The sequence below is a fragment of the Haliaeetus albicilla genome, chromosome 22 (assembly GCF_947461875.1).
Source record: "Haliaeetus albicilla chromosome 22, bHalAlb1.1, whole genome shotgun sequence".
NCBI classification, from domain to species: domain Eukaryota; kingdom Metazoa; phylum Chordata; class Aves; order Accipitriformes; family Accipitridae; genus Haliaeetus; species Haliaeetus albicilla.
This window is the reverse complement of record NC_091504.1, coordinates 25,621,672-25,643,738: the sequence shown is the minus strand read 5'-3', so window position 1 is coordinate 25,643,738 and position 22,067 is coordinate 25,621,672. Positions and strand designations below refer to the sequence as shown.

Sequence of the window (22,067 nt, the reverse complement as noted above, 5' to 3'; positions counted from 1 at the left end):
AGCGCTTCCGCCGCGGGCTCGGCCTATGGCGGCGCGGTTGCCATGGCTACGCACCGCCCGCTTCCCGCGGGAGGCGGCGGCGGCGGGTCCGGCCGCCATGGAGGGTCCGGCGGGCGGCGGGGAGGCCCTCAGCGGCGCCGAGAAGGAGAAGGTGAGGGGCCGGGAGGGAGCGAGGGAGGGAGGGAGGGAGGGAGCGAGGCCCGGGGCGGCGCGGCGCGGCGGTGCCAGCCCGGTGCGTTGTGTCTTGCAGCTGAGGGAGAAGCTGGCGCTGCTGAGGAGGGAGTACAGCGAGACCGTCAGCCGGCTGCGGGTGAGCGGAGCGGGCCGGAGGGGGGGCCGGCACCGGTCGGGCGCGGGAGGGGGTGGCGGGAGGCCGGTCCCAGCCCGGCGCCGGTCTTGTCTCCGCAGCGGGCCCGGCGAGCCGAGCGAGCCAGGAGCCACGGCCGGGGCACGGCGGCGGATGGAGACCGGCGGGAGCGGAGCCCCGCAGGTAGGAGCCGGCCGCCGGCTTACCGCTTCGGGGGGGGTGGGGGGTTACCCCCGTCGCCCTTTTGTGCCCCCGCGGCCCGGGGACGGGCCCCAGCTCTGCTGAGCGCCTCGCTCCCGGCTCCGCTGTCTCCTCTCTGCGGCTGCTGCCACGTCCCCCGGCCCCCCCACAGCCGCTCGGGGCCTCCCTGGCGCCGCTGAACCGTGACCTGCAATAACGTGTCCTCTCCTTTCCTCCTCCCCAGGTCCGCAGTGCTCCCTGATCCTACCTGTAAGATGCCACTCTTTCTCTCCTAACAAAATCGTCTAGTTTTATTGTGTGATGCTTTTCTTGGACGGGGCTTTGCCGGGAGCCCTTTACACATATGACGTTTTTTCCCACAGGTTCTAGAGATAACGTATCTCCTAGTGCTGACAAACATGAAACCTCTCAGTTACACGCTAAAACCTGCTTTGATCTCAGCACAGAGAAGAAAACGTCTGTCACATTTAAACACGTTCCCGAATTCTCCAACAATGAGGTTAGCCTGCAGGACGGCTCACAGGCAGAAAGCGTACAGGCTAGCCAGGAAAACCTGTGCTGTGGAATCGTTAGGCCTGCCCCTGCAGAGAAAAAAACCCAAACCTCCAGAAGCTTGATGAAGCTGAGGAGACGGACGAAGGCTCTGGTGTCTGAGGAAAGGGAAGCAGTGCGTGATGTCTATCTAGTCAACGCCGATGAAAAGGTGAAAAATCAAATTGCCAGTACAGAGGAACTTCGGTCACCAGTCTTCAGGCGAAGCGGCCTCTCGAACACTGAGGAAAACGCTCAAAGAGCATCCAGACCAGCACTTGTGCAGAGAGAAGAAAACAGTTCCACTCCTCGCAATGCAGCATTAGGGGTTGTACAAGAGATGCTTGAAGACAGTGTCCCTCCAGGAGTGCCTGAGCTGTTCCCGTGTGCACTGAGTGACAGCAGTGATGTCTGGCAGCCTGAGTCCCCAAGTGCTGTGGCCGCGTCTGATAACTGTGAGCCTGCATGGCTGTGTTCAGGGAACAGCGACTCTGTTTTACTGGATACCAGTGGTGATGGAGGAACAGAATCCTCCAGTATAATAAAACAAATGGACAGTGAGAGTATGGCTGAAGATCAGGGAGAATTACATAGGCTCTTGGATTTAATGTCAGAAAATGAAGTATTGCCCACTGGTGGAAATAACGATATAATTAACGACAGCAAAAGCCACGAAGGAGATCAAAGTGACACTGATAGCTTAAATCTCTTTCCTACAGATCTTGCTCTGGGCAATGCTGAAGAACTGTTGGAGAATCAACAGCTTGAAATTCAGTCAAAACTTTCTCACCCAGAAAAGGTGACTACTCCTGAAAGCACACTGAACTCTTGCACAGTGGTTGAAGGGCTTCTCTTTCCGGTTGAATACTACGTCAGGACAACTCGACGCATGTCTAACTGTCAAAGGAAAGTGGACCTCGATGCTGTAATTCTTAGCCAGCTGGGCAGAAGCAAAAAAGGTCAGCGAAGTAAGTGCAAGCAGAAGGATGCAAATTCAAGTTGGCCCTCCCAAGAAAGAGTTGAAAATTATTTGGAGTCAGGGGTCACGCCGTTCCCTTTTCTTGGTGCAGAAAATGATCCAGCAAATTCAAGTAGTCCTCAGAAACCTCTTCCTGCGTCCAGTGGTAGCAGCACTTCCCTTGGATCAATTTCTCAAAACAGCATCGCTAGCACAAAGCGAGACCAGAGACAATCACAGAGGAAACAAAAGGGAAGAAGAAAGTCTACCTGCAAACCCCCTGTGCATCAAGTGTCACAGGAACTTACAGGGAGTTTGGATGTCACAACGAGGGAAAGCAGTAATCTGCTGTCAAATGAGTGTCAGAGTGAAAAGGAAAACTGTGAGGCTAGTCTTGAAAAATCATCTTCAGATGAGAGAAGGTTGTCTGCTGCTGCTGCTGCTCTTGGGTCTGGAGAGACAGAAGTGACTGGTGCTATACAGCCAATGAGTGTTGATCCTCCTCCTGGTGGAAGCCAAGTGCTTGGCAAATGCCGTAAGAGTCTATTAGAACAGGTTCAAAATCCTCTTCAGAACAGCGATCCTCTGAACCCAGGGAATGAAGCTTTTGCTAGCCGTATAGGAGATCTGGAAGCCAACTTAACTGTGCATGAGGCTGGTAAACATCCAGTGGAGCATGTTAAGGATCAGCAAGCGCAAGGAGCCCACAGGGCTGAGGAGCTTCTAGCGATTAATGTCCCTCCACGCCGCTCCCTGCGTTCCTCAGTGAGACAGAGAGCCAGTCAAGTCTCAAAAGGTACTTCATCAAATATAAGCACTCCCTAATACTACAGTCTGAGAGGAAGGCAGGGAAATGTTCCAGTGAGTGCATGCACTGCTGTTCACGCCCTGCCGTAAATTTTTATTCAAGAAAATCTGATATGGGTTAACTATTATTTTTTTTAAATAAGAGAGATTTTTTAAAAATTTAGATCATTGTGGAGCCAATGTTCCTTGAACAACTCCAGAAACTTCTGCTTCAGCACAGTGATCAGGAGTGAACAGCAGTGCATGGATGGAGGAGCAGGGCCGAGAACTTAAGCTGCCTTTGCTGTTGGAGCAAATGTTGTGCACACTGGACCTGATTTTCCATCAAATGGATGTAAATCCGTTTCTCCAACTAAGTCTGTGTATTAATGATATTTCTTTTTTTTTTTTTTTTTTTTAATGCTGACAAGTGTGAAACACAAAGAGTAGCGTTACAGTCTGAGGGTCTGTGAATATTGTGAAAAGAGAAAGTGTTTGGAGAAAACCAAACAAAACAAACTGACCAAGCACTTGGTTAATTCTGGCAGTCTTTGGCAATGATAGTTTAGCTGAAGGCTTGATGTAGAGCAATTGCAGAGTGTAATGTCTTTCCAGAAAAGTGCCACTTCCATGTGTTAAGATGGATATGGCTGCTTTTATTTTGCCTTTTTTTTTTTTTTTTTTTTTAATGGAAAATAGATTAGAGTGGCACTCTGGATGAGAGATTCTGAAAAGGCTAGTTGCCGGTTATTTTATGATGTGATGTTCTCTCTTGTATTCGTTTGTCTAGATGAGAGCAAAAGAGGATGTAGCTATCCAGTGGGTTCAGAGGGTCCTGCTTCTCTTGGCCTCCCTGCTATGGACACCAATACTTGCAGCTCTCCCTTCTCCTTCCGCAGTCTCCAGTGGCTGGCCCCCAGACTGGGTATCAGAGACTTTCACTTACCCGATGAGGAATTTGGACTACTGAAACTTGAGAAATTAGAATCTTCTCCTGTGAATGACTTGGAGGCTTTTGTTCCTAGTGTGTTTGGAGATGGTGTGGCTTCAGAGGATGCACAAGATGCACAAATGAATCCAGAAGAAAAAAGTCTCGAAAGTAATTTGATTTCACCTTTCAAAAATGGATTGCCCAAGTTACCTCCTGTAGAAAGCCCAGCTTCCAAGAAGGAACTTTACACCCATGAATTGCTATTTACTCCCATGGGGACTGTCTTAGCTGGTGCTCCCACTCAGCCTGAGTCTCTGATTTCCTCATCCGTTTTCCCTGTTGTGGGTGCAACCCCAGCTGTTTTACCATCAGTATGCAGCGAGGTCTTCCCCAACACACCTTCTGTACCTCCCTTGCAAGCAAGCCCACACTCCTCCAAAGAGGCATCTGCCCAGTTTGTGGATGATGGGAAATGCAAAGACTCTGCCATTCCACTGTACTTGGACAGCTGTGGTGCAGGATCTGCTAGAAGAGAGGAGGAACAAGGTACAACATTTCCCTTAGAAGCTGAAAGAGGTCCTGATAAATCCGATGAGGCTGTGGCCTTGGACAAGCATCAGCAGTTGGAGAGCAAACAGCAGAGATCCTGCAGAGCTTCTCCTGAACAGGTGACAAGCTGCCCTCTTTGCCAAGGGTACTAAGCCAGCGGTTTTGTGGGTGAATCCCCTTTTCCAGAGTCTCACCTGACTTCAGGGGAAAGACCTCTTTGCATGCTAGCCCTGCATGCTGTCTTTTAGCTGACTTAGTAAATGTTTGGTTTTCATCTGTTGCCAAAGGTCTTTTGACCTCAAGAGAAAATTCTTTAAAATCCTGCTTGATGCAACTGGAGATGTGGGTTTCAGTGCTTATTGCAGGATGCATGTTTGAAATGTGTGTATGAACAAAAAGTTTCTGGCACCCCCATAGTGTTGGTCTACCTTAAGGAAAATTGTCAGCTAGGATTTGGTAGAAGAGATTAAATGACTCGCATGCGGGATGGGTACTAAGAGAATGACTTGTCTCTGAAGGCTGAGAGATGCGAAGTGGTGGTAAAAGACAATTTTCAGGTGAAACCAGGAAATAACCTGTCTGGGATCTCGTTTTTCAAAGACACGCAACTACAAAAAGAGGTGCTCCTACCATAGCTCTCCAGCAATGGCACACAGAGTGAATTCACGCTCCTGCCTCATTCTTGCAGGTGCTGAATGTCATTTCAAAGTTGAATTAGCCTCCTCATTCTTTCCTTGTTTGTGCAGGAAAAAGATGTAGCGGAACAGCTGACTCCAGTATTGCTCGATGGCCTGAGAGAAGAGAGCTTGCAGCTTGTATCAAAGCTAAAGGTGGGATAACATCAGATAATTGTTTACTGAGTCAGTAGCAGCTCTTTAATACCAAGTTTAAAAAAATGCAATAAAAAATGCGGACTGGCTAGTTGAACAAAGTAGATTGCTGTCTAATTTGATCAGTTCTGTCTTCACCTGTGGTAAAGCATGCTGAAAGGTTAGATTGCTGTATATCTCCTTTTGACTGATAAAGGATTTCAGTGTTTGTTTCTGAATAATGAATGTCTAAACACATGCAAGTTTCTTAACAAACAGAACTGCTGCATTTTTCTTCAGCCCCAGGTAAAATGATCTCAGCCCTTGTACCCCTGTTGCCTGCTCTGTGGCTCCCATGGCCTCCTGTCTCCATTTCAGGCACTAACTAACCCAGTAAGGAGCAAATTTTGTGGGGGACTACAGCACTGCCACATAAATGTGTTGATATTTACACCCTTCTGGAGTGGAGCCTTGATTGCATATGCCATGACCAAGGCAAATCTGCCCAGGACTGTTTGCACAGCTGAGCTGTGGGCTCTTCATCCTGCAGTGGGGGCCTTTCACTGTCCTCTCTCTTGCAGCGGGTAGAGAAGGGTTGGCAGGCATGGAAGCAACATCTGTGGGAAAGCCCATTGAACTTGCTAGGGGCTGGGTCACCTCTAGCTTTTCCAAACCAAAGTGCAAAGTTTTGCTCCAGAAGCAAGCCTGGGGGGTTAGCATCACCAGCCAACAATAACATGGCCGAAGCTGAAAACTTTTTTACAAAGGAGAAGAGAAGGCCCTTGCTTTGTTCAGTTTTAAACTTAGTCTGTGCTACTGCAAGTCTTGTCTCCCATTTGTGCACCAAGGGAAGTAAGTGCATAACTGCAGGTAGGTGGCACTTGGAGCTTTGTTGTGGCTGTGCCATGGTACCCCCAGTCCTGTTCCAGCTCTGGACTCTGCCGGGTCCCTGTCATTTCAAATGACAAGTGACTTGTGTGAAAGTGAGCCTGCTCTGAGGGTGAAACCTTGGGGCCTTAGTGGCACTTTAATGAAAATTAAACTTTGTAAGCATTAAGTTTTAGCCTTCAAATTCTCATCACACTGAATGTCAAGCATTTTTCTCAGGCTGAGCCTCCAAGTTAGATAACCATGTCTATCAGAAGAAAACCAGCGCTGTTTTGTTTTGGACAGGATTCTTCAAGTTCCTGTGCCGTGGATGTGAGTACCATGTGGTGGGAAGCAGCTGGCTGCAGAGAGCTGTGCGTGGTGACTGCTTGTGAGAGTTCCGTCTCCCTGTGGAAACCGCTGGCATCCAACTGCTGGGGAAAGGTCTATACTTGGCAGCTCGGAGAGGTATGAACAACAATCCTTATTTCTAGAATTTAGGGCAACTTTCTTGTCCCAGATGTTAGTTCCCAAGATACAAGGAGTTTGCATTCTTAGGGGCAAGATAAGTTCTTTAGGTGGCGTAAGTTTTTCATTCCATCGGGCAACAGAGGAGAGTGATTTGCACTGCTGATGGAGAAGGCCAGTAGCTTGTGTGGTCGCATGTTATCTGCTGGAATTTGATACTTGTGTACTGAATGGTGGCTTATGCTCTTTCCCCTTACGCTCCCTGGAGACACTTTTTGTCTCATATCAACAGGGATTGTTTAGTTAGGTAAACAGCAGAGAGTTCAACATTGAAGTGTGCTTCTTCAGAGGGATCTGAAAATTAGTTCTGCTCCATATTGTTTCACTTGAAACACTCTAGAAAATGGGAATTTGTGGGTGAGACTGACTTCTTGTTTTGCTGTCCTAGATTCCTGTAATACAGATCGTTCCTCTGCCGGACACCTGTAATCTCGTGTGTATAGCATTGGGAGATTTGGAGATTGGAGAAATAAGGTGTTGTATTTATTTCTTACTAGCGCTTTGCCCTGAATAGCTGCAGCTTAACTCTCCTCTTGTGTAGTGGTTAAAATGATCTCCTACTAATGTGTCACTTTCTCAGTTGCTTTAACAGTTGGAAAATATGGAAGGGATTTCTAAAAATCAGCTATAAAGACTTGCTTATTCGCCCCTAGAGGTGGTAGACTGTTTAAACATGTGCCTATTTTTATATGCTATGGTATGTTTTGAGTTATGCTTCCTTCTGTCATTAGGCGTACTTTTCTCTTCATTTAGGCTCTTGCTTTATTCTTCTGAGAATGACTCATTCAAGCAATCACTAGTAAAAACTGGAAATATAAAAGCTGTTCTTGGGCTAAAGGATAGGAGGCTGGTCAGCAGCAGCAGGACCGTGCAAGAGCAGCAAGTGGAGATAGTATCACTTTTAGAGACCCGAAGGTGAGTCTGCTGGTTTTGGGGTGGTCTCAGTGTGGCAGGTGGAAGAAAAGTGAGGAAACATCTCAGATGTAGAAAAGCGTCGGGTTCCTCTTCTTTCTGGAGGTGTGCTGAGTACAGAACACATACTTACTATTTTGACTGCCTTTTCTCACTTGCTAATCTGCTGTTCAGGAGCAAGGACGGACAGACTTTGATGCCCCCCGAAGAAACTGTTTTAGCTTTTGCTGAAGTAGAAGGAATGAGAGATGCCTTGCTTGGAACCACTGCAGTGAACAGCATTGTTGTTTGGTCAGTGTTTCCTTTGCAATTAAATGATGTAGCTTGCGGGTGTATGTGGTGGCTGTTACAGCTAGCTGCAGACGTTCTATAGGGGTGTTGGTTGGCCACAATTTGCCTGTGAAGTGGTAATTGTCAAAGGGCCTGCAGTCTGGCCCTTTAACTTCTGTACAGTTGGATAGATAGTGAATGCACTATGCTGCTATAATTCAACTTGCCATTGCATCATACTCATTACATCTCTTCCTGTGGCCTCTTGTCTTAGTTTGATTTATGTGGAATGAAAACTGTGTCCGTCTTGCATGGTGGTGTTAACTATGATTAGAAAATAGCATATAGAGGATGGAAACGCAGTCAGAATTTGTATTTTCACCAACCACAGGAATCTGAAAACAGGCCAGCTCCTGAAGAAGATGCACGTTGGTTATTCCTACCCAGCTTCCATCTGCCATCGAGCATATTCCGACTCTGTACGTATGTGAAATATGGCACACAGTTTATGCATGGGCTGCACTGACTAACTGTGGTGGGGACCTAAAGGATTAGGGTATCTAGAGTGGACTGAAATATCAGCTCTGTTTAGATACGCTGAAGATATTTCAAAGGAAAATAGGTTAACCAGGAGAAGTAAGCCACACTGGCTACCTCGGATTCTTGGCTTTCTGCAGTGTGCTATTAAAATGAGTGATGCATCAAAGTGCATTCAAAAGCAGCAGCATCTTGCACGTGGGAAGCAGCAGTACTGTTGCCCAGTGCTGGTGCTTGGTCTCTTCTATTTCACAAGTGGGTAGCTGCCAGCATGGTGATGGCACGCTGCCATTGTCGGAAAACCGATGTGAAGTGGTTATTATTTACATATATCCCCAAGGATATGAACTGTTTAAAACCAAGATTCATACTAATGATTCTTTCCTGCTTGCTTCCACCTGTGCTGTGATTCCCAACGAATTTTTGTGGTTTATCAAGGATTTGATTGTTTTCAGTGAGCATTTAACGTTTTGGGACAAGAGCGTCTTGTCCGGTAATGATGGCTTGAGTTAGACTCAGAATATCTATCCCAGCATATTTCATGCTGGCCTGTGGCTGTTCTCAGCACCGCCATTTTCAGCCGTGCTGGTTTGCATGGAATTCTTGTTAAATTTTAAGCTCCTAGGGATTAAAATGAGGTCCAGAAATTTTACTTTAAATGTCATCACATCCTTCCGCAAGTTTAGCTTTTTCAGACAGAAAGATTAGTGCATAAATCCATTGGGTCACTGAGCTGTCATTCTGCTGTATTGCATCAGCCCTTATCAGTCAGCAGCTGCTTTGGTTTTTATCTAATTTGATAAGGAAAGTAAACCATTTCCATTTTATCCAGTAAAAATAACGCATCACTGTCCGTGGGGCTTTGATTATAGAGAGAATGTAGCAATTAATTTTTGGAAAATTCTCTGGTTTCCTTTCCCCTTGTGCTGTTGTTGTTAGTGATGTATTTTTCCTCTGTGTATCAGGGCCTTCTGTTTGTTGTTTTAAGTCATCCACATGCCAAAGAGAGCGAGTCCTGTGGAAACCCCGCGTTCCGTGTGATAGCGTTCAACCCCAAAACAGCCAGGAGCACGGGAGTGATGTTCTCCTCCCTCCCACCTGGGCATGCTGGAAGGCAAGTACCTTGGGGACTCTGCGTGCTGGCTTCACGACTCCTTTGAGGTGGTTTTGGGGGAGGAATCGCTTAACGAGCGGAGCAGCCTGCTGGCAAGGATCCATTTGCCATCTTGCGAGTGATAAGGAGGCTGCGTCCGTCGCTGCCGTTTGCCCTGTACCTAGGCTGGAATGGGGCGAGGGTGTTGGCTGTTTCCTGCCCGTTTCCTGCGCCCGGCTGCGTGCTGACCTCTGAGCTCCCAGCCTCACCGCCTGGCAAGGGGCTCCGCTGACAAACGGGAGCGTTGATCTTCTGCGTGCTTATGCTTTTGTCTTTCTCCCCCTGCAAAGCGATTGTGGGAATGCTGTAACTGGGTTCATCACACAAAAACCCCCTGGGAAAACGTCTGCAAATGAGACGTTCTGAGCCTCTGTGCTGTTAAAGAGCGCTGTGCTAGGTTTATTTGTCTTAAGCGGCTGTTTGCAGTCAGATGACCTTTCCCTTCCTACGTCTTGCATTTTGAAGCGTAAGCCATTTAGGACTCAGTCCCGCCATGCTCTGACACCCATCGTCATGCGTCCAGCGTGCACGGGTGTTAGCCGACTGAGGTCTTGGCTTACTGAACCGTTTTCAAGTACGTTCTGAGACCGAGGGAGGATTGTCTCGACATCCTTCCTTCTCGGGCACGCTGAAAACACAACACGTAACGTTTGCCTGTTGGCTTAAATCTGCTCGCCGCTTTGCTACGTTAAAAGCTGGGTATTTTTGAAAAACGGCGCGATAGCGTTGCCACAAAGAAACCGCAGCGTCGTGACCCCTCTGTCTATGACCTTAGGTACCTGGAGGGTGACGTGAAGGATGCTTCGGCCGCAGCCGTGCTGACATCGGGAGCCGTGGCGGTGTGGGACCTGCTCCTGGGGCGGTGCACGGCCCTGCTGCCCCCGCCGCCGGCGGGGAGCTGGGCGCTGGCCCGCTGGGCCACCACCGGCGCCTGCCTGCTGGCCGGGCAGCGGGACGGGACGGTCTGCCTCTACCGGTACCGGCAGCCCCAGCCAGGAGCGGCTTGACGGAGGACTTTGGGGGGAGGGGGGGAGGCGGCGAGGACCCCCGCCACCGGCGGGGCCCGGCGCTTCAGCTGCCGCCGGGGGGTGGGGGCCGCGGTGAGGGGGTGCCCGGGGCTGTGGGTGCGCTCGGGCCGGTCCCCGGGCGCCCCGGTGTGTGCGATGCCATTAAACCTTTTGCCTTCGGAACGGCTCCGTGCCTGCTGCCGCCGCAGGGGGGGGGGAACCGGCCGGGGCTGGGCGGGGTCTGCCCGACCGCTAGGGGTCGCTGCTGCCGCCGGCGCGCCCCGCGCGTGGCGGCCCCGCCCCACCGCGGGGGCTGCCGGGAGCGGCGCGGTGCCCGCTGGGAACAGGTCACCATGGCGGCCCGTGTCCTCTCGGCCTGTGTCCGCCGGCTCCTGCCCCGGCCGCCTCCGCCCGCCCCGCGGCCCGCCGCGCTCGGCACCCTCTGTCCCCGCCGCCCGCGGGCTCCGCCAGGCCCGGCCCCGCCGCTGGCGCAGCCGCTGGCGCAGGTAAGGCCCGGGACGGGCGGCGGGCGGCCCAGGCGCTGCCCGCTGCTGGCCGGTCTCTTGCAGGTGCCGCGGGCGGCCTGGCCGCCGTGCCGCCACTTCTCCGACCTGCCGCCCCTGACCTTGGCGGACATCAAGGACCGCGTCCTCTACGTCCTCAAGCTGTACGACAAGATCGACCCGGAGAAGGCGAGTGGGGCCGGGGCGGGCCGCCGGCGGTGCCCCGGCCCGGGCGGTGGGTTTGGCGGGGGAGGGAGAGGAGCTGCTGGCCCCGCTGGGGGCGGCGGGAGGGCCCGAGGCTCCGGTTTGAGCATGGTTGCTGCTGTACTGAAATGGCTGCGGCCAAACGATCTTCTGTTTTTCTTCCCCTAGCTCACAGCAGAGTCCCACTTCATGAAAGACCTGGGTTTGGACAGTTTGGACCAAGTGGAAATCATCATGGCTATGGAAGACGAATTTGGTAATTCAGAGCCGTGCATGCTCAGATTCATCGCTACCCTTTTTTTTGGCTAATCCTTAAGTATGGCTATAGCAAATGAGTATTAGTTCTTTTCTGTGAATAGTAACGTTGACTTTTCTCTGGTGTAATCCAGAGAAAGCCATACTGTTCTCAGTCAGTGAGAACGTGTGCTGGTGGCACCGGCGGGAGCCAGGAGAAGGTGTCTGTCCATCTGCTGCTGAGCTGGGTCCCTCCAGGAGCACTGATCGCTTTACTCCCCACTTCCCTCCTGGGCACCACCCCTCCTGTTGCTGCGGGGGGGAGACAGCAGTGTGTACGTGAGGGCAGGGGATCTTACATTTAGCATGGAGGCTGTGTCTGGAGCTGATCCTGGCTCCTGCTTGGGAAATCAAAGATATCCCATGTTTTTCCTCACCAGAATTTTTTTTCTCCCCCAATACTTGATGCTGCTAGGAAAAACAAGGTGGTTTTTCCTTAGCATATATTCCAAGTTGCTTTTTATTTCATTTTGGACTTCTTCATGCTTTCACTTAAAGCTCATAAATTCTGGAATATGTGCCTGATTTGTCCCATGGGGTCCTAAGTGTTCCTGGGGTTTGGTCGCTCTCTAAAACCTGGGCAGATGTTTCACTTTCAGAGCATTTGCTAACGCTATACATTTAATCCACTTACTGTGTACCGTGGGTGGAGTGTTAGTGTGTGACCATGAGGACTAGAAGGAAGAACATTAAGTTTTCTGCCACGCGTTTCTGACTGGTTTGGCCGCCGGGAGACCTTGTGCTCCCTGCCCCTGGCCACGGCTCGGTATGAGCTGTTGGTTGTACGAGTGCTCAACAGCAGACTCTGAACCCGAGGGGCTTTGGGCCCTGGCTTGCCTGGAGTTGCCAAGAACATTCCCCTCCTGTCGCACACTGGTGGCTGTGGGAGCTCTGGGAAGGCGTTAGTGGCTTTAATGAGGCGTGTGGGGCGCTCGCCGTCTCGCTCAGCAGCTCTCCTCCCTGCTGCGTCTGCCTTGTCCCTTATCCAGAAGCAGCGTCATGTAAGGCAGAACGCAGCTTGAAACTCAGCCTAGTAATGAAGAGTTGGCTCTGACTGACGCAGCAGCCCCTGCCTGTTTGTCCCCTGCCAAGCTGCAGGCATCTGAGCCAGCAGTAATTGCTTCCTTTAGCCTTGCTCCCGTTTCCGTTGTTTTGGGCTAAATATGTGCACTTTCTTCCAGGATTTGAAATTCCTGATGGAGATGCAGAAAAGTTAATGTGTCCACAAGAGATTGTAGATTACATTGCAGATAAGAAGGATGTTTATGAATAAAAACAGTTCTTCAAAGCTGAGTAAGTAGAAACGTGCTCCTCTGAGTGTCTCAGGTAACAACGGTGTGTGATGCCTGCGGAGGGAGGTGTCTGGTGCGAGGCACTGAATGCCATATGGCTGTATTGACAGGCGGGGGTCTGGCAAGTCTGGGGGGGAGCTGGCAGCAGCTGCCTGCTCCGAGTGAGGAGGACGAAGTATATGTGTTTTCCTGCAGCGTCTGCTGTTGGAGGGAGGATGTGGGGCTCGGTGACCTTTCATCTCTCCCTGTGTGGCACTTGAAGCACTCGGGTTACCCTCAGGTCTTTTAGTAGGTGGCGAATTGACTTTAGTCACAAAGGTCCATCTTTTCAGCGCTCCTCGGCCACGCACAGAGCGTGTGGGGTAGGCACCTCCCGAGGCGTGGGATAGCACAGCTCCCAACTGCCTGTGGCGACAGTTTCCTCCCCACCAGCCGCAGCCGGAGACTGGAGCAGGAAAGGAAACGGGCAGGAAAGGGTTACTGGAGTGACTGCCCTGAGGGGCTCTGGGGCTGCAGGGGAAATGAGCCGGTGGCCTCGGGCCAGTGTGCAGCAGCAGGTCGGGCCACGGCCCTGTTTGTTCCTGTGGGCACTTCTCGCCTTCCCCCACGGTCCCTCCTGGGTCAGTGGGGGGAAGCTGCGCCCCTTTGCTGGTCTCTGAGCCAAGGTGGGAATCTTAGCGATTCGAAAGACCCATGGACTCGTTACGTGCCTGCTTTCGGTATTCAACTTGTCTTGTCTCTGCCTGACCCACTTCTTTTGTGCCTTAAAATGGTAGTTCTTGCTGAAATATTAAATATGTGGATTTTTTGTTTTTAACAGGCGATGATGTCTCTACCACCAGGACTGGGCTGGTGTCAGCGGGTATGAATATAAACGCACATGCCGCACCGTTGCTGCTTTCGTCAGAAAGTTGTACTTGGATGTTGTATTTAAAGCTGTCTGAATACGTTGTCCTTTAAAAACAAGAAAAAAAAGGAATAAATATGTAAGAAAGACCATTGTTGCGTTGATGGCTTTTCTGTTTCACACAGTCGGTGGCTCCCTGCGTTAGTGTTCAGTGCATGAAGGATGTTTCAGAGGTGAGTAACTGACTTCACTAGAACCGCCCTTCCCTGGCCCAGGCTTTGGCTGGCGGCGCAGCCTCTGCTCGGCCGGGGCCCCTCGCCCCGAGGGACACGAGCACCCTCTCCCAAGCGCAGTGGGAGGAGGTTTTGGGGCTGGCGGGCTCTGAGTGTGTCTTGTGGAGAGCGCTTTGCCATCCCTTCAGCCTGCATGTATGAGAGCGCTGGCAGCACCTGTACGGCTTGTGCCGCTGCCCTCCAGGCTCTGTGCCCTCTGCCCCTGGCGCGGTCGCTCTCCCCCCAGTCTCGCTGCTGGTGGTGTCCGCTCTTTCCAATAAACTGCCCTTCTGCTGCCTTTACGGTTTATTTCATCAGTGCTGGTGAAAACAAGCAAGTTCCGTTTGAAAGGCTTCTGCTTTCCTGATGGAAAAATAAAGCGGGGGTAATGACTTTCCTGCTGCTGAAAAGCAAAATCGCATCAGTGTTTCTGTAAGCCCAACTAATCGTGGCAGGGGAGGCTTGCTTTAAATCTCTCCGGAGACAGAAACAAGTTATTTCTGGACACTACACAGTTTTTCCTCTGAGCCAAGAAACGCTTTCATATGTCAAAGAGGCGCTGCTAGGCTGTGAGCCAAGAAAGTGTCGCTTGATAACGTACCTTCCTCTGGCAATCAGGGTGGCGGAGGATGGAAAATAGTCGCGAGTCTGTCGGCGCTGGACACGGTGCCCGAGTGTGGTGTGGGTGTTCTCAGGGCTTCCTCTAGAGCTGCGTTTCGCTTTTAAAACCGTGTGGTGCCAAATCCTCGGCCAGCTGGGTGACCCTCTGCCTTCGGTGCCCGAGTTTCGCTTTCGTTGTGCGCGAGGCCCGTGCTTTTGGAAGCTCCTTAATCGCTCCCTCGCCCCAAACGTGTTCTGAAACGTTTCCTGAACGGGCTGCACGGGGGAACTGGGGAGACACGGTCGTTTCGGCCACCACGTCCGTGGCAGTTTCCCCTCCCTTCCTCGGTGCGGACGGGAGATGCCTGCTCGGAGGCCATCCCTGTGCGACCCAGACCTGCCGGGGCAGCCGCTGGTTTCTCTTGGCGGTGTGGCCCTGAGCGATTCGGCGAGGGAGCTGCGGCCAGCTGCAGCCAGAGGTTGTTCCTCCAGCAGCCTTTGCCCTGAGCCGGGGCACAGCCGGGCACGGCTGGAGGTGGCCCTGGGGCCAGCCCGCACCTCGGAACCCCCGGCCGTCCCTAACGGCGGCTTCTCTGGGATAAACCCGTTTGGGGAGGGGGTCAGAAGGCGTGTGCCCCCCCCGCGGAGAAGCGCCCGTGCTGTCCCCGGGCACCGGCACGGCGGTGCAGCCCGCGGCCGGGTGGGGGGTCCTGACCCCGCGGGGCTGCCCCGAAGCGCGGTGAGGACGAGGGCGGGGGCCTGGCCGTGGCCCCCCCACCCGCCGGGGGTCCCGCAACCCGAGCTCAGCCTCCCCCCCCGCCCTGCTGCCGAGCTCCCTGGTGGGCGAGCCCGCCCCGCCCGCCGCCCCCCCCCCGGGGCAGCCGCTCCCCGGGGTCCCGCACTCGCTGCCGGGGGAGGGGGCGGGACCGGGCCGGGGGCTGCGGCTCCCCGGCGCCTCCGCCCCGCCGCAGCGGGGACGGGCGGGGGCTTCCTGCCGCCGCCTCGGCAGAGCCGGCAGCGCCATGGAGCGGCTCCGGTTCCCGCGGCTCCCGCGGCTCCTGGCCGCCGCAGGTGAGCGCCGGGGCCGCCGCTGCCTCCCCCCGGGAGGGGCCGGGGGCGGGGGCAGGGCCGGGGTTGGGGGGGGGTCTCGCGGCCGTGCGACCCCGGGCCGGGGTCCCGGGAGGCGCCGCCGGTCCCTCGGCGGGGGATGCCGCGCTCGGGGCGGCCGCGGGGGTCTGCTGCGGCGGCGGGCCCGGCACCGGCACCGGGCTCGGGCGGGTCCGGGCTGCCCGGTGGCGCTGGGGCGGCGGGGAGGGGGGGGGGGGGTGGCTGCTCGGGTGTCATCCGGACCCCCCCCGGGGTGGGGTCTCAGCCGCGGGGTCCCGGGGGCACACGGCGGGTCCGGCGGTCCGTGCGCGGTGCCGCCAGCCCGGGCTGCCCCACCCCCCCCACCCCCCCCCCCCCCACCCCCCCCCCCCCACCCCCGGCTCGAAGGCAGCGGGTGCTGCGCCCGGGGGCGGAGGAGCAGGAGCCCCGGCGAGGCGAGAGGGGGGCCAGACCCCGGCCCTGGCCCACCGAGGCGGGTGACCGCCCATCCCGATGCCTGGTGAGCCGCCCGCTTGCCCCGGAGAGCGGCCGCGGCCGCAGCGGGGACCCGGAGCCCTGGCCGGGGCGAGGGCTGGCCTGGCGCTGGCCTGGCACCGGCGTGGTGCTGTGCTCGGCGAGCCGGCGGTGCCGGCGTTGGCACGTGGTGACTCTGCCGGAACGTGGTTTGGTTCGGGGCAAAGCGGGCGTTTCCAGCACGCGGCAGAGCGTGGCCGGGTGGGGCAGGATTCGGTTTGGTCCGCGGAGACGAAGGCGGGTGGTTTCCAGCTGGGTTTGGGTCGTTCCTGAGGGTCTCCTTTGGCAGTGCCGCCCTCGGTTAACAGAGGGGCACGATGCCTGGTGCAGATGCCCAACGCTGGTGCGTGATGCCTGATGCCCGACACCTGCGCGCGCTGCTCTCTCCCTTCTCCCCGCAGTGATTGTGGAGTGCTGTGCACGGCTCTGCCCCAGCCTCGGCAGCGGGACGGGCTCCATGCTGAGTACCGCCATCCCCTGCACCCGCCTGGGGACCGCGACAGGGGAGCGCTGCCAGACAGGTACCGCTGGGACTGGGTCCCATCGTGGCCCTTGGTCTGCGGCACCGCGTGCCCGCCACATGCGTTGGTGCCAAGCTGCGGCCCGGGGCGCTGAGCCGGTGGCTGTGGGGTGCCGGCTGCGGGTCAGCCCTGCTCAGCATCCCCTCACTTCTGCCTCTGCCTGTAGATCCGGAGCGAGGAGCTGGCACGGGGCGGGCGCCGATGCCGGAGGCCGTGGGGCAGCTGCGGACAGAGGCTGGGCTGCTGCCCTTCCCTGGGACACCTGCCAGGACTGCCGAGCCCCCCAGTCCCCAGGGGAGCACCCACGCAGGCGGGGAGGGGACAGGGCCCGCGGCGTGGGATGGAACAGCCACCGAGCGCCCAGGGCTCCCACTCTTTGCAGGCACCACTGAGCGGCCATCCCCTGCCCCAGCACCTACGGAGCCGGACACAGCTCCTACCGCCGGATCTCCCCCCGGGACTGACCCTGTAGGAAATGTGATGGTGGAAGGTGCCACGACTCCACAGGGGAGCCCCTCGCATTCACCATCCTCCGTGACGGTGCCCGGCTCTGCTGGGAGGCAGTGGGGGTCCCCCAGCACCCTGCCAGGACAGAGCCCCAAGGGGACAGGGCTTGCACAGAGACAGGGGGGCTCACAGGGCCCCTCGTCCCCGGAGCTGTGGGCTGGGGAGGGCACAAGTGCCACCGTCCCGCTGGGTGATGGCAGCCCAGGGACTCACCCGAGCATCGTGCCAGCCACGGGTAGCCCTGCGCTGGAGATGACGGGGACGTCCCCCTTTGTCGGGGGGCTGCAGAGGCTGCTGAGCCCCGCGGGGACACCGCAGGGGACATGGCAGGGGCTGCCAGGGCTGGCAGGAGGTCGGGGCTCTGAGTCCCGCCTGTGGCGTGGGACGGACATCGCCTGGCAGGGTCCCCGCTCTGCCCCTCGCCCCTCTCTGCCATCCCTGGGGGCTGGTGGCCCTGGGGGCCCCCTGGCCAGCACAGCCCAGCCAGCCATGGGGACAGGCCCAACCTCGCTGCCTTCCACAGGCAAGGGATCAGGTCTGCCTCTCCCCACCACCACCACCAGCACCCCAGGGGTGACAACCCCGAGCCTGGGGGGAGCCCTGGACCCAACCACGGGGGTGTTGGGGCCACCCGACACAGAGGGTACCCCTCAGCACAGCCACATCCCCCTGGTCCAGACCTGGCGTCCACCACCCATGCCAGGGCAGCCCCCCACCTCGGTGGCCCCAGGCAGCACTGTTGCGGCACAGAGCAGGGTGCCGTACGCCAGCACAGGGTCCCCCCGCGTGCTCCCATCCCTGCAGCCCACCCCAACTGGCAGCTCTGCAGTGACCCTGTCACCGACCCCACAGCCCTCCCCGGGGACCAGCCGGGGTGTCCTGGGGCTCAGCCCTGCTTTGGGCACCCCCCCAGCAGGGCCATCCCTGGGGCACTGGCTGCCCCACCCCAGCTCGGGGGGGGATCCTGCTAAGAGCCCCCAAATCCTTGGGGGGACCACGGTGGGGGTAGGTGATGCCATGCCCTGGGCAGCAACTGCTCCGCTGAGCTGGCAGCCAGGCAGCTCTGCCCCCCCCTCAGCCCCTGGGCCCCCCCAGCAGCCGGCTGCATCCCAGTCTGCATCTCCCCTGGGGCTGAACACCACTGTCAGCATCACCGCCACCGCTGCCGCTGCTGTCACCACCACCACAGCTGCCACCACCAGCCCAGCACAGCTCAGGGACATGGGGACAGTCACGACGGAGCCCGGTGCTGCGGTCTTGCAGGGGAATGCAGCAGGGCTGACGTGGGGGCCCCCAACTCATTTGCCCACCATGGTGCCAGGGCCCCCACAGCAGCCCACCGATCCCCCTGGGACCCTGAACCATCGTGGGGGCCCCGGGTCCCCCCCAGCTGCCGGGGACACAGACCTGGTCCAGCCGTTGAGCAGCTCCAGAGGGTGGCCAGATGCTGACACCCCCCGAGCGACTCTGGCCCCAGCCACGGCAGGCAGGGCCCCCCGGGTGTTCATCGTGGAGGATCAGCCACCCCTCCTGAGAGGTGCGTCTGGGGGGGTTTGGGACCCTCTGCCTGGGCATGGCGGGAGGAGAAGAGCTCCAAGGAGCCATCAGCTTGGGGCAGTCAGTGGTGGTGGACCCCCCCGGGGCAGGCAGTGCGGGTCCCTGTAGTGCTGATCCCTGTCTCTCCTCCCACAGCATCCCTCCTCCGCATCCCCTGTGAGCTGGTGCTGGACATGGGGTTCGTTCCCGCCCTGCAGGACCCCGGGTCCCGCGAGCGCCAGGGCCTGCTGCACAGCTTCAACCGGACGGTGAGCATGGGATGGGGCCGTCCGGGGGGGGAAGACTGCGGCCGGGGGCCATCCTGCATCGTGCTCAGCTTCCTCCCTGCACAGGTCGCGCCCCTCTTCATGTCGGTGCCCGGGTTCCTGCGGCTGGAGGTGACGGGGATCAGGTAGGTGCTTGCACAGCCCCGCAGCGTGCGATGCTCCCTGGCACGGGGGGTACAGGGAGCGTCACACGCTGCGGGGCTGCAGCGGTGCCGGGGTGCAGTGCTGGACCGGGGGGTCCGAGCCGCCACCCCTGGACTCGTCGTGGGGTGTCCCCTCAGGGAGGGCAGCGTGGTGCTGGAGTACGACGCGCTGTTCGCGGCAGAGCGGGTGCAGGCGCCAGGGCTGGGCGAGCTCCTCGACGGCGCCCTGGGCTCCGGCGGCAACCGGCCAGGGCTGGCGGTGGGCACCGCTCCCGTCCTGCGCAACGTGGCTCTGGGTGAGCGCGGGGCGTGTGTGGGGCCGCGCCATCACCGCACCCTCCCGCGGTCCCCAGGGTCCAGTGCCCGGCCGGGGCTGGTCACAGGTGGGCATGTGCCTGGCCCTGGCTCCCTGCTGGGTGGGGAGGGGGTGGCACAGCCGAACGCCCCTCTACTGCAGAGCGGCCTCTGGACCCCTGCGCTGTGCTCTTCGCCTGCCGGGCCGGCTTCGCCTGTGTGGCCGGGGCGGACGGGAACGCCACCTGCACCTCCCTCTGCCACCGCGACTACTGCAAGAACCACGGCATCTGCACCCACCCTCGGGACCGCGAGCCCCTCTGCCAGTGAGTGCCCCTGGGACCAGCTCTGGGGTGACGGGTGCTGTCCCCCGCCCCGGTGGCCGATCCCCCCCCCACCTTGGCACAGGTGCCCCGTCGGCAGCGATTTCTGGTTCATGGGGCTGCGCTGCGACTACCGGGTGACGCAGCAGAGCCTGCTGGGGATGGCCGCGGGGGTCCTGCTCAGCATCGTCCTCCTGGGTGCTGTCGTCGCCGCCGTCGCCATCCGCCGGTTCAAGGCGCTGCTGATGGAGGCCAGGGCCGACCAGACCCGCAGCAGGTGGGGCGCGCGGGGCCAGTGGTGGTGGTGTTGGGGGGGCCGGGACCGGGCTCCAGGATGGCCCTGGATGGAGGGGTGCTCCTGCTGCGAGGCCGATTCCCCGGGGTGCTGGGGGGGGGGGCGATAAGCAGCAGCTCTGGCCCCGCACGTGGGTGCCCGGGGGGCAGCGCAGCCCATCCGGGGTCAGGGAGAGCCAGGGCTCGGCGGGGCGGCCGGCTCGGGCTGGGGCTGAGCTCTGCCAAGAAAAACACTCTGCGGCGGCTGATAGCGGCGGGCGGGAGGTGCTGGGGCGGCGGGGGGAGCACGTGCAGGGCCCAGGAGCGGCTGGTCCCAGCACCCCGCAGAGCCACGGCGGTTCCCCCCGGCTGGGCGGGGGGTGTCGGTGTGCACGCGTGGCCACGGGTGAGCAGCGTGCGGGCGGGAAAGGCGTGCTGGGGGCTGCGGGGCTGGATGGGGCCGCGGTCGCACCGAAGGGCCGCGGGCTGTGCCGCTTGCGCACGCGCCGTGGTGGAGACACAGGTGACATGTGCCGATGAGTCCCCAAATCCACGGTCCCAGGGACCCCCCCAGTGTCCGCGCCGTGGTGGAGACAGGGGTGAGATGTGCCGATGAGTCCCCAAATCCACGGTCCCAGGGACCCCCCCCAGTGTCTCCCGTGGGGAAGCACAGGGCCCATCCGCCCGGCCGTGTGCCGGTCACCCGGGCTGAGCTCAGCCCGGCGGGGCTGCGGGTGGGGAGCGGGGATCCGGCACGGCACGGCCAAAGCAGCTCGTCTGGGAGCTGTCCTGGCCCCTCCACACTCCCGGACAGGGTTTTGTAATGTGCCGTGGGGGATTGTTCCCGAGGAAACCACTGCAACAGCCGTGGGGCTGCGGCCAGATGTTGTTCGGTGTCATGGGCTCTGCCCCCACCCAGGGCGCGGGGCTGGGCCCTGCCCCGGTGCTGTGAAATTTGGGTGGAAACCTGCCATCTGCGCTTGCAAGTGCAGGCACTGGGTTGCGTGTGGATGCGCACGTGCCCGCCCGCCGGGGTGCCGGGCACTGCCGCAGCCCCCCGCCTTGTCCCCGCAGCTACCGGCGGTTCTGCCGGCTGGACGACGTCTCGGCCCAGTACTGGTCCCGCTCCTGGCTGCCCTCGGCCAGCTCGCTGGACAACCCGGCCTTCAGCAACTCGGAGGAGCTGCTCCACTTGCAGATCTTGGACAACGGCTGCTGCAGCTGCCGGGAGGACTCGGGCATCACCGGCAGCGCCAAGCAGCGCCCGGTGCCGCCCGCCCGCCCGCCGTGCCGGCCCAGGTAGAGGGTGGTTTGTCAAGCCTGTGTCGCAAGGTCTTGTCTTTAATTTGCTCGGTGGGCGGGGGTGAAGCAGAGAAGGGGGCAGGTTTGGGGGGCACGGCAGCCTGCCCCGGCAGCATTGCCTTTGCAGCCAATGCCCAGCCATGTGCTGGCCTCCCTGTGCTTATCAACAGCACCGGGGAGCTTCGACACAGCAGCATCCTTTGGTGTCCAAGGGGAAGTAAGTGGTTTCTTTCTCTCCCACCCCATGTAAGGAGCTTTGTGTGATGGGGACTGGTTTAACGGGAGAACGGTTCACATCTGCAGCAAAGACCGTGGTTGTGTGTGCGTATGAGAAAGTCTTATAATCAGCTTCCAGGGGTGTCAATGGAAAAAGGGCCCTGGAGCAAATGAGCAGTTTCATGAGCAAAGGGCGCTACAGCCGGGGACACCCCCACCGTCGGGCCCTGGGGCTGGGCGAGCCGAGAGCATGGCCACAGCTCGGGAACGACGCCCTTTGCTGCTGCGCTTCAGCTCAGCGCTGCTGCGGGGACCTGGGACCGTGTTTGCAGACAGACGCAGTCAGTGTAGCGAGCACATCATCCGCTGGAGCAAAGTTCCTGCGAGCAGGGTCCTGCTCCTGAGGCCCCCAGGCTGCTTTATCAGCAACAGCTTGACTCTCCCTCCCTCCTTCCCCTTCTTTTAACTACCGATGACTTTTCTTCCCAGCTTCCATTACGACTGGGACACAAGTTCTAGCAGCATGAACGACCCCATGGTGGACTCGGGAAAAGCCAGCGATATCTCGGTGTCGAGCTGGCCCATGGAGCCCATCCCATGGACGCCCTTTCCCCTCCTCCATCAGCTTTCCAGGCAGCAACCGGTGAGTAGCTGTGGCTACTACCACAGAAGTAGCTGTGGCTTGTA

General features: G+C 58.0%; 3 protein-coding genes across 6 annotated transcripts in view; all 3 read left to right on the top strand.

The window, feature by feature from the left end:
* The first annotated feature begins 4 nt into the window (after positions 1 to 4).
* PALB2 (partner and localizer of BRCA2) lies at positions 5 to 10,529 on the top strand. 3 transcript variants are annotated; one of them, XM_069810582.1, is made up of 13 exons: positions 5 to 151; positions 251 to 310; positions 409 to 490; positions 871 to 2,793; positions 3,574 to 4,382; positions 5,010 to 5,093; positions 6,246 to 6,407; positions 6,856 to 6,941; positions 7,221 to 7,382; positions 7,554 to 7,670; positions 8,041 to 8,128; positions 9,152 to 9,300; positions 10,115 to 10,529. In XM_069810582.1, the coding sequence occupies exons 1-13, from the start codon at positions 26 to 28 to the stop codon at positions 10,344 to 10,346; spliced, it is 4,080 nt and encodes a 1,359-aa protein (XP_069666683.1). In that variant the 5' UTR covers positions 5 to 25; the 3' UTR covers positions 10,347 to 10,529. The 3 variants fall into 3 exon arrangements, with proteins under 3 accessions (XP_069666683.1, XP_069666684.1, XP_069666685.1); XM_069810583.1 differs by lacking the exon at positions 409 to 490 and having other exon boundaries at positions 18 to 151; XM_069810584.1 differs by lacking the exons at positions 251 to 310; positions 409 to 490 and having other exon boundaries at positions 18 to 151.
* A 126-nt stretch (positions 10,530 to 10,655) lies between these two features.
* Positions 10,656 to 13,638, top strand: NDUFAB1 (NADH:ubiquinone oxidoreductase subunit AB1). Of its 2 annotated transcripts, XM_069810588.1 has the most exons (5): positions 10,660 to 10,852; positions 10,916 to 11,038; positions 11,222 to 11,309; positions 12,529 to 12,640; positions 13,460 to 13,638. In XM_069810588.1, the coding sequence occupies exons 1-4, from the start codon at positions 10,700 to 10,702 to the stop codon at positions 12,618 to 12,620; spliced, it is 456 nt and encodes a 151-aa protein (XP_069666689.1). In that variant the 5' UTR covers positions 10,660 to 10,699; the 3' UTR covers positions 12,621 to 12,640; positions 13,460 to 13,638. The 2 variants fall into 2 exon arrangements, with proteins under 2 accessions (XP_069666687.1, XP_069666689.1); XM_069810586.1 differs by having other exon boundaries at positions 10,656 to 11,038.
* A 1,667-nt stretch (positions 13,639 to 15,305) lies between these two features.
* The window catches only part of LOC138690584 (collagen alpha-1(I) chain-like), a 7,534-nt gene continuing 772 nt past the window's right edge, over positions 15,306 to 22,067 (top strand). The window contains exons 1-10 of the mRNA XM_069810581.1: positions 15,306 to 15,429; positions 16,380 to 16,499; positions 16,666 to 18,543; positions 18,699 to 18,811; positions 18,896 to 18,954; positions 19,111 to 19,268; positions 19,430 to 19,592; positions 19,675 to 19,866; positions 20,937 to 21,161; positions 21,870 to 22,023. Of these exons, the coding sequence (XP_069666682.1) occupies positions 15,381 to 15,429; positions 16,380 to 16,499; positions 16,666 to 18,543; positions 18,699 to 18,811; positions 18,896 to 18,954; positions 19,111 to 19,268; positions 19,430 to 19,592; positions 19,675 to 19,866; positions 20,937 to 21,161; positions 21,870 to 22,023 (3,111 nt within the window). The 5' untranslated portion in view covers positions 15,306 to 15,380. The remainder of the gene's footprint in view (positions 15,430 to 16,379; positions 16,500 to 16,665; positions 18,544 to 18,698; positions 18,812 to 18,895; positions 18,955 to 19,110; positions 19,269 to 19,429; positions 19,593 to 19,674; positions 19,867 to 20,936; positions 21,162 to 21,869; positions 22,024 to 22,067) is intronic.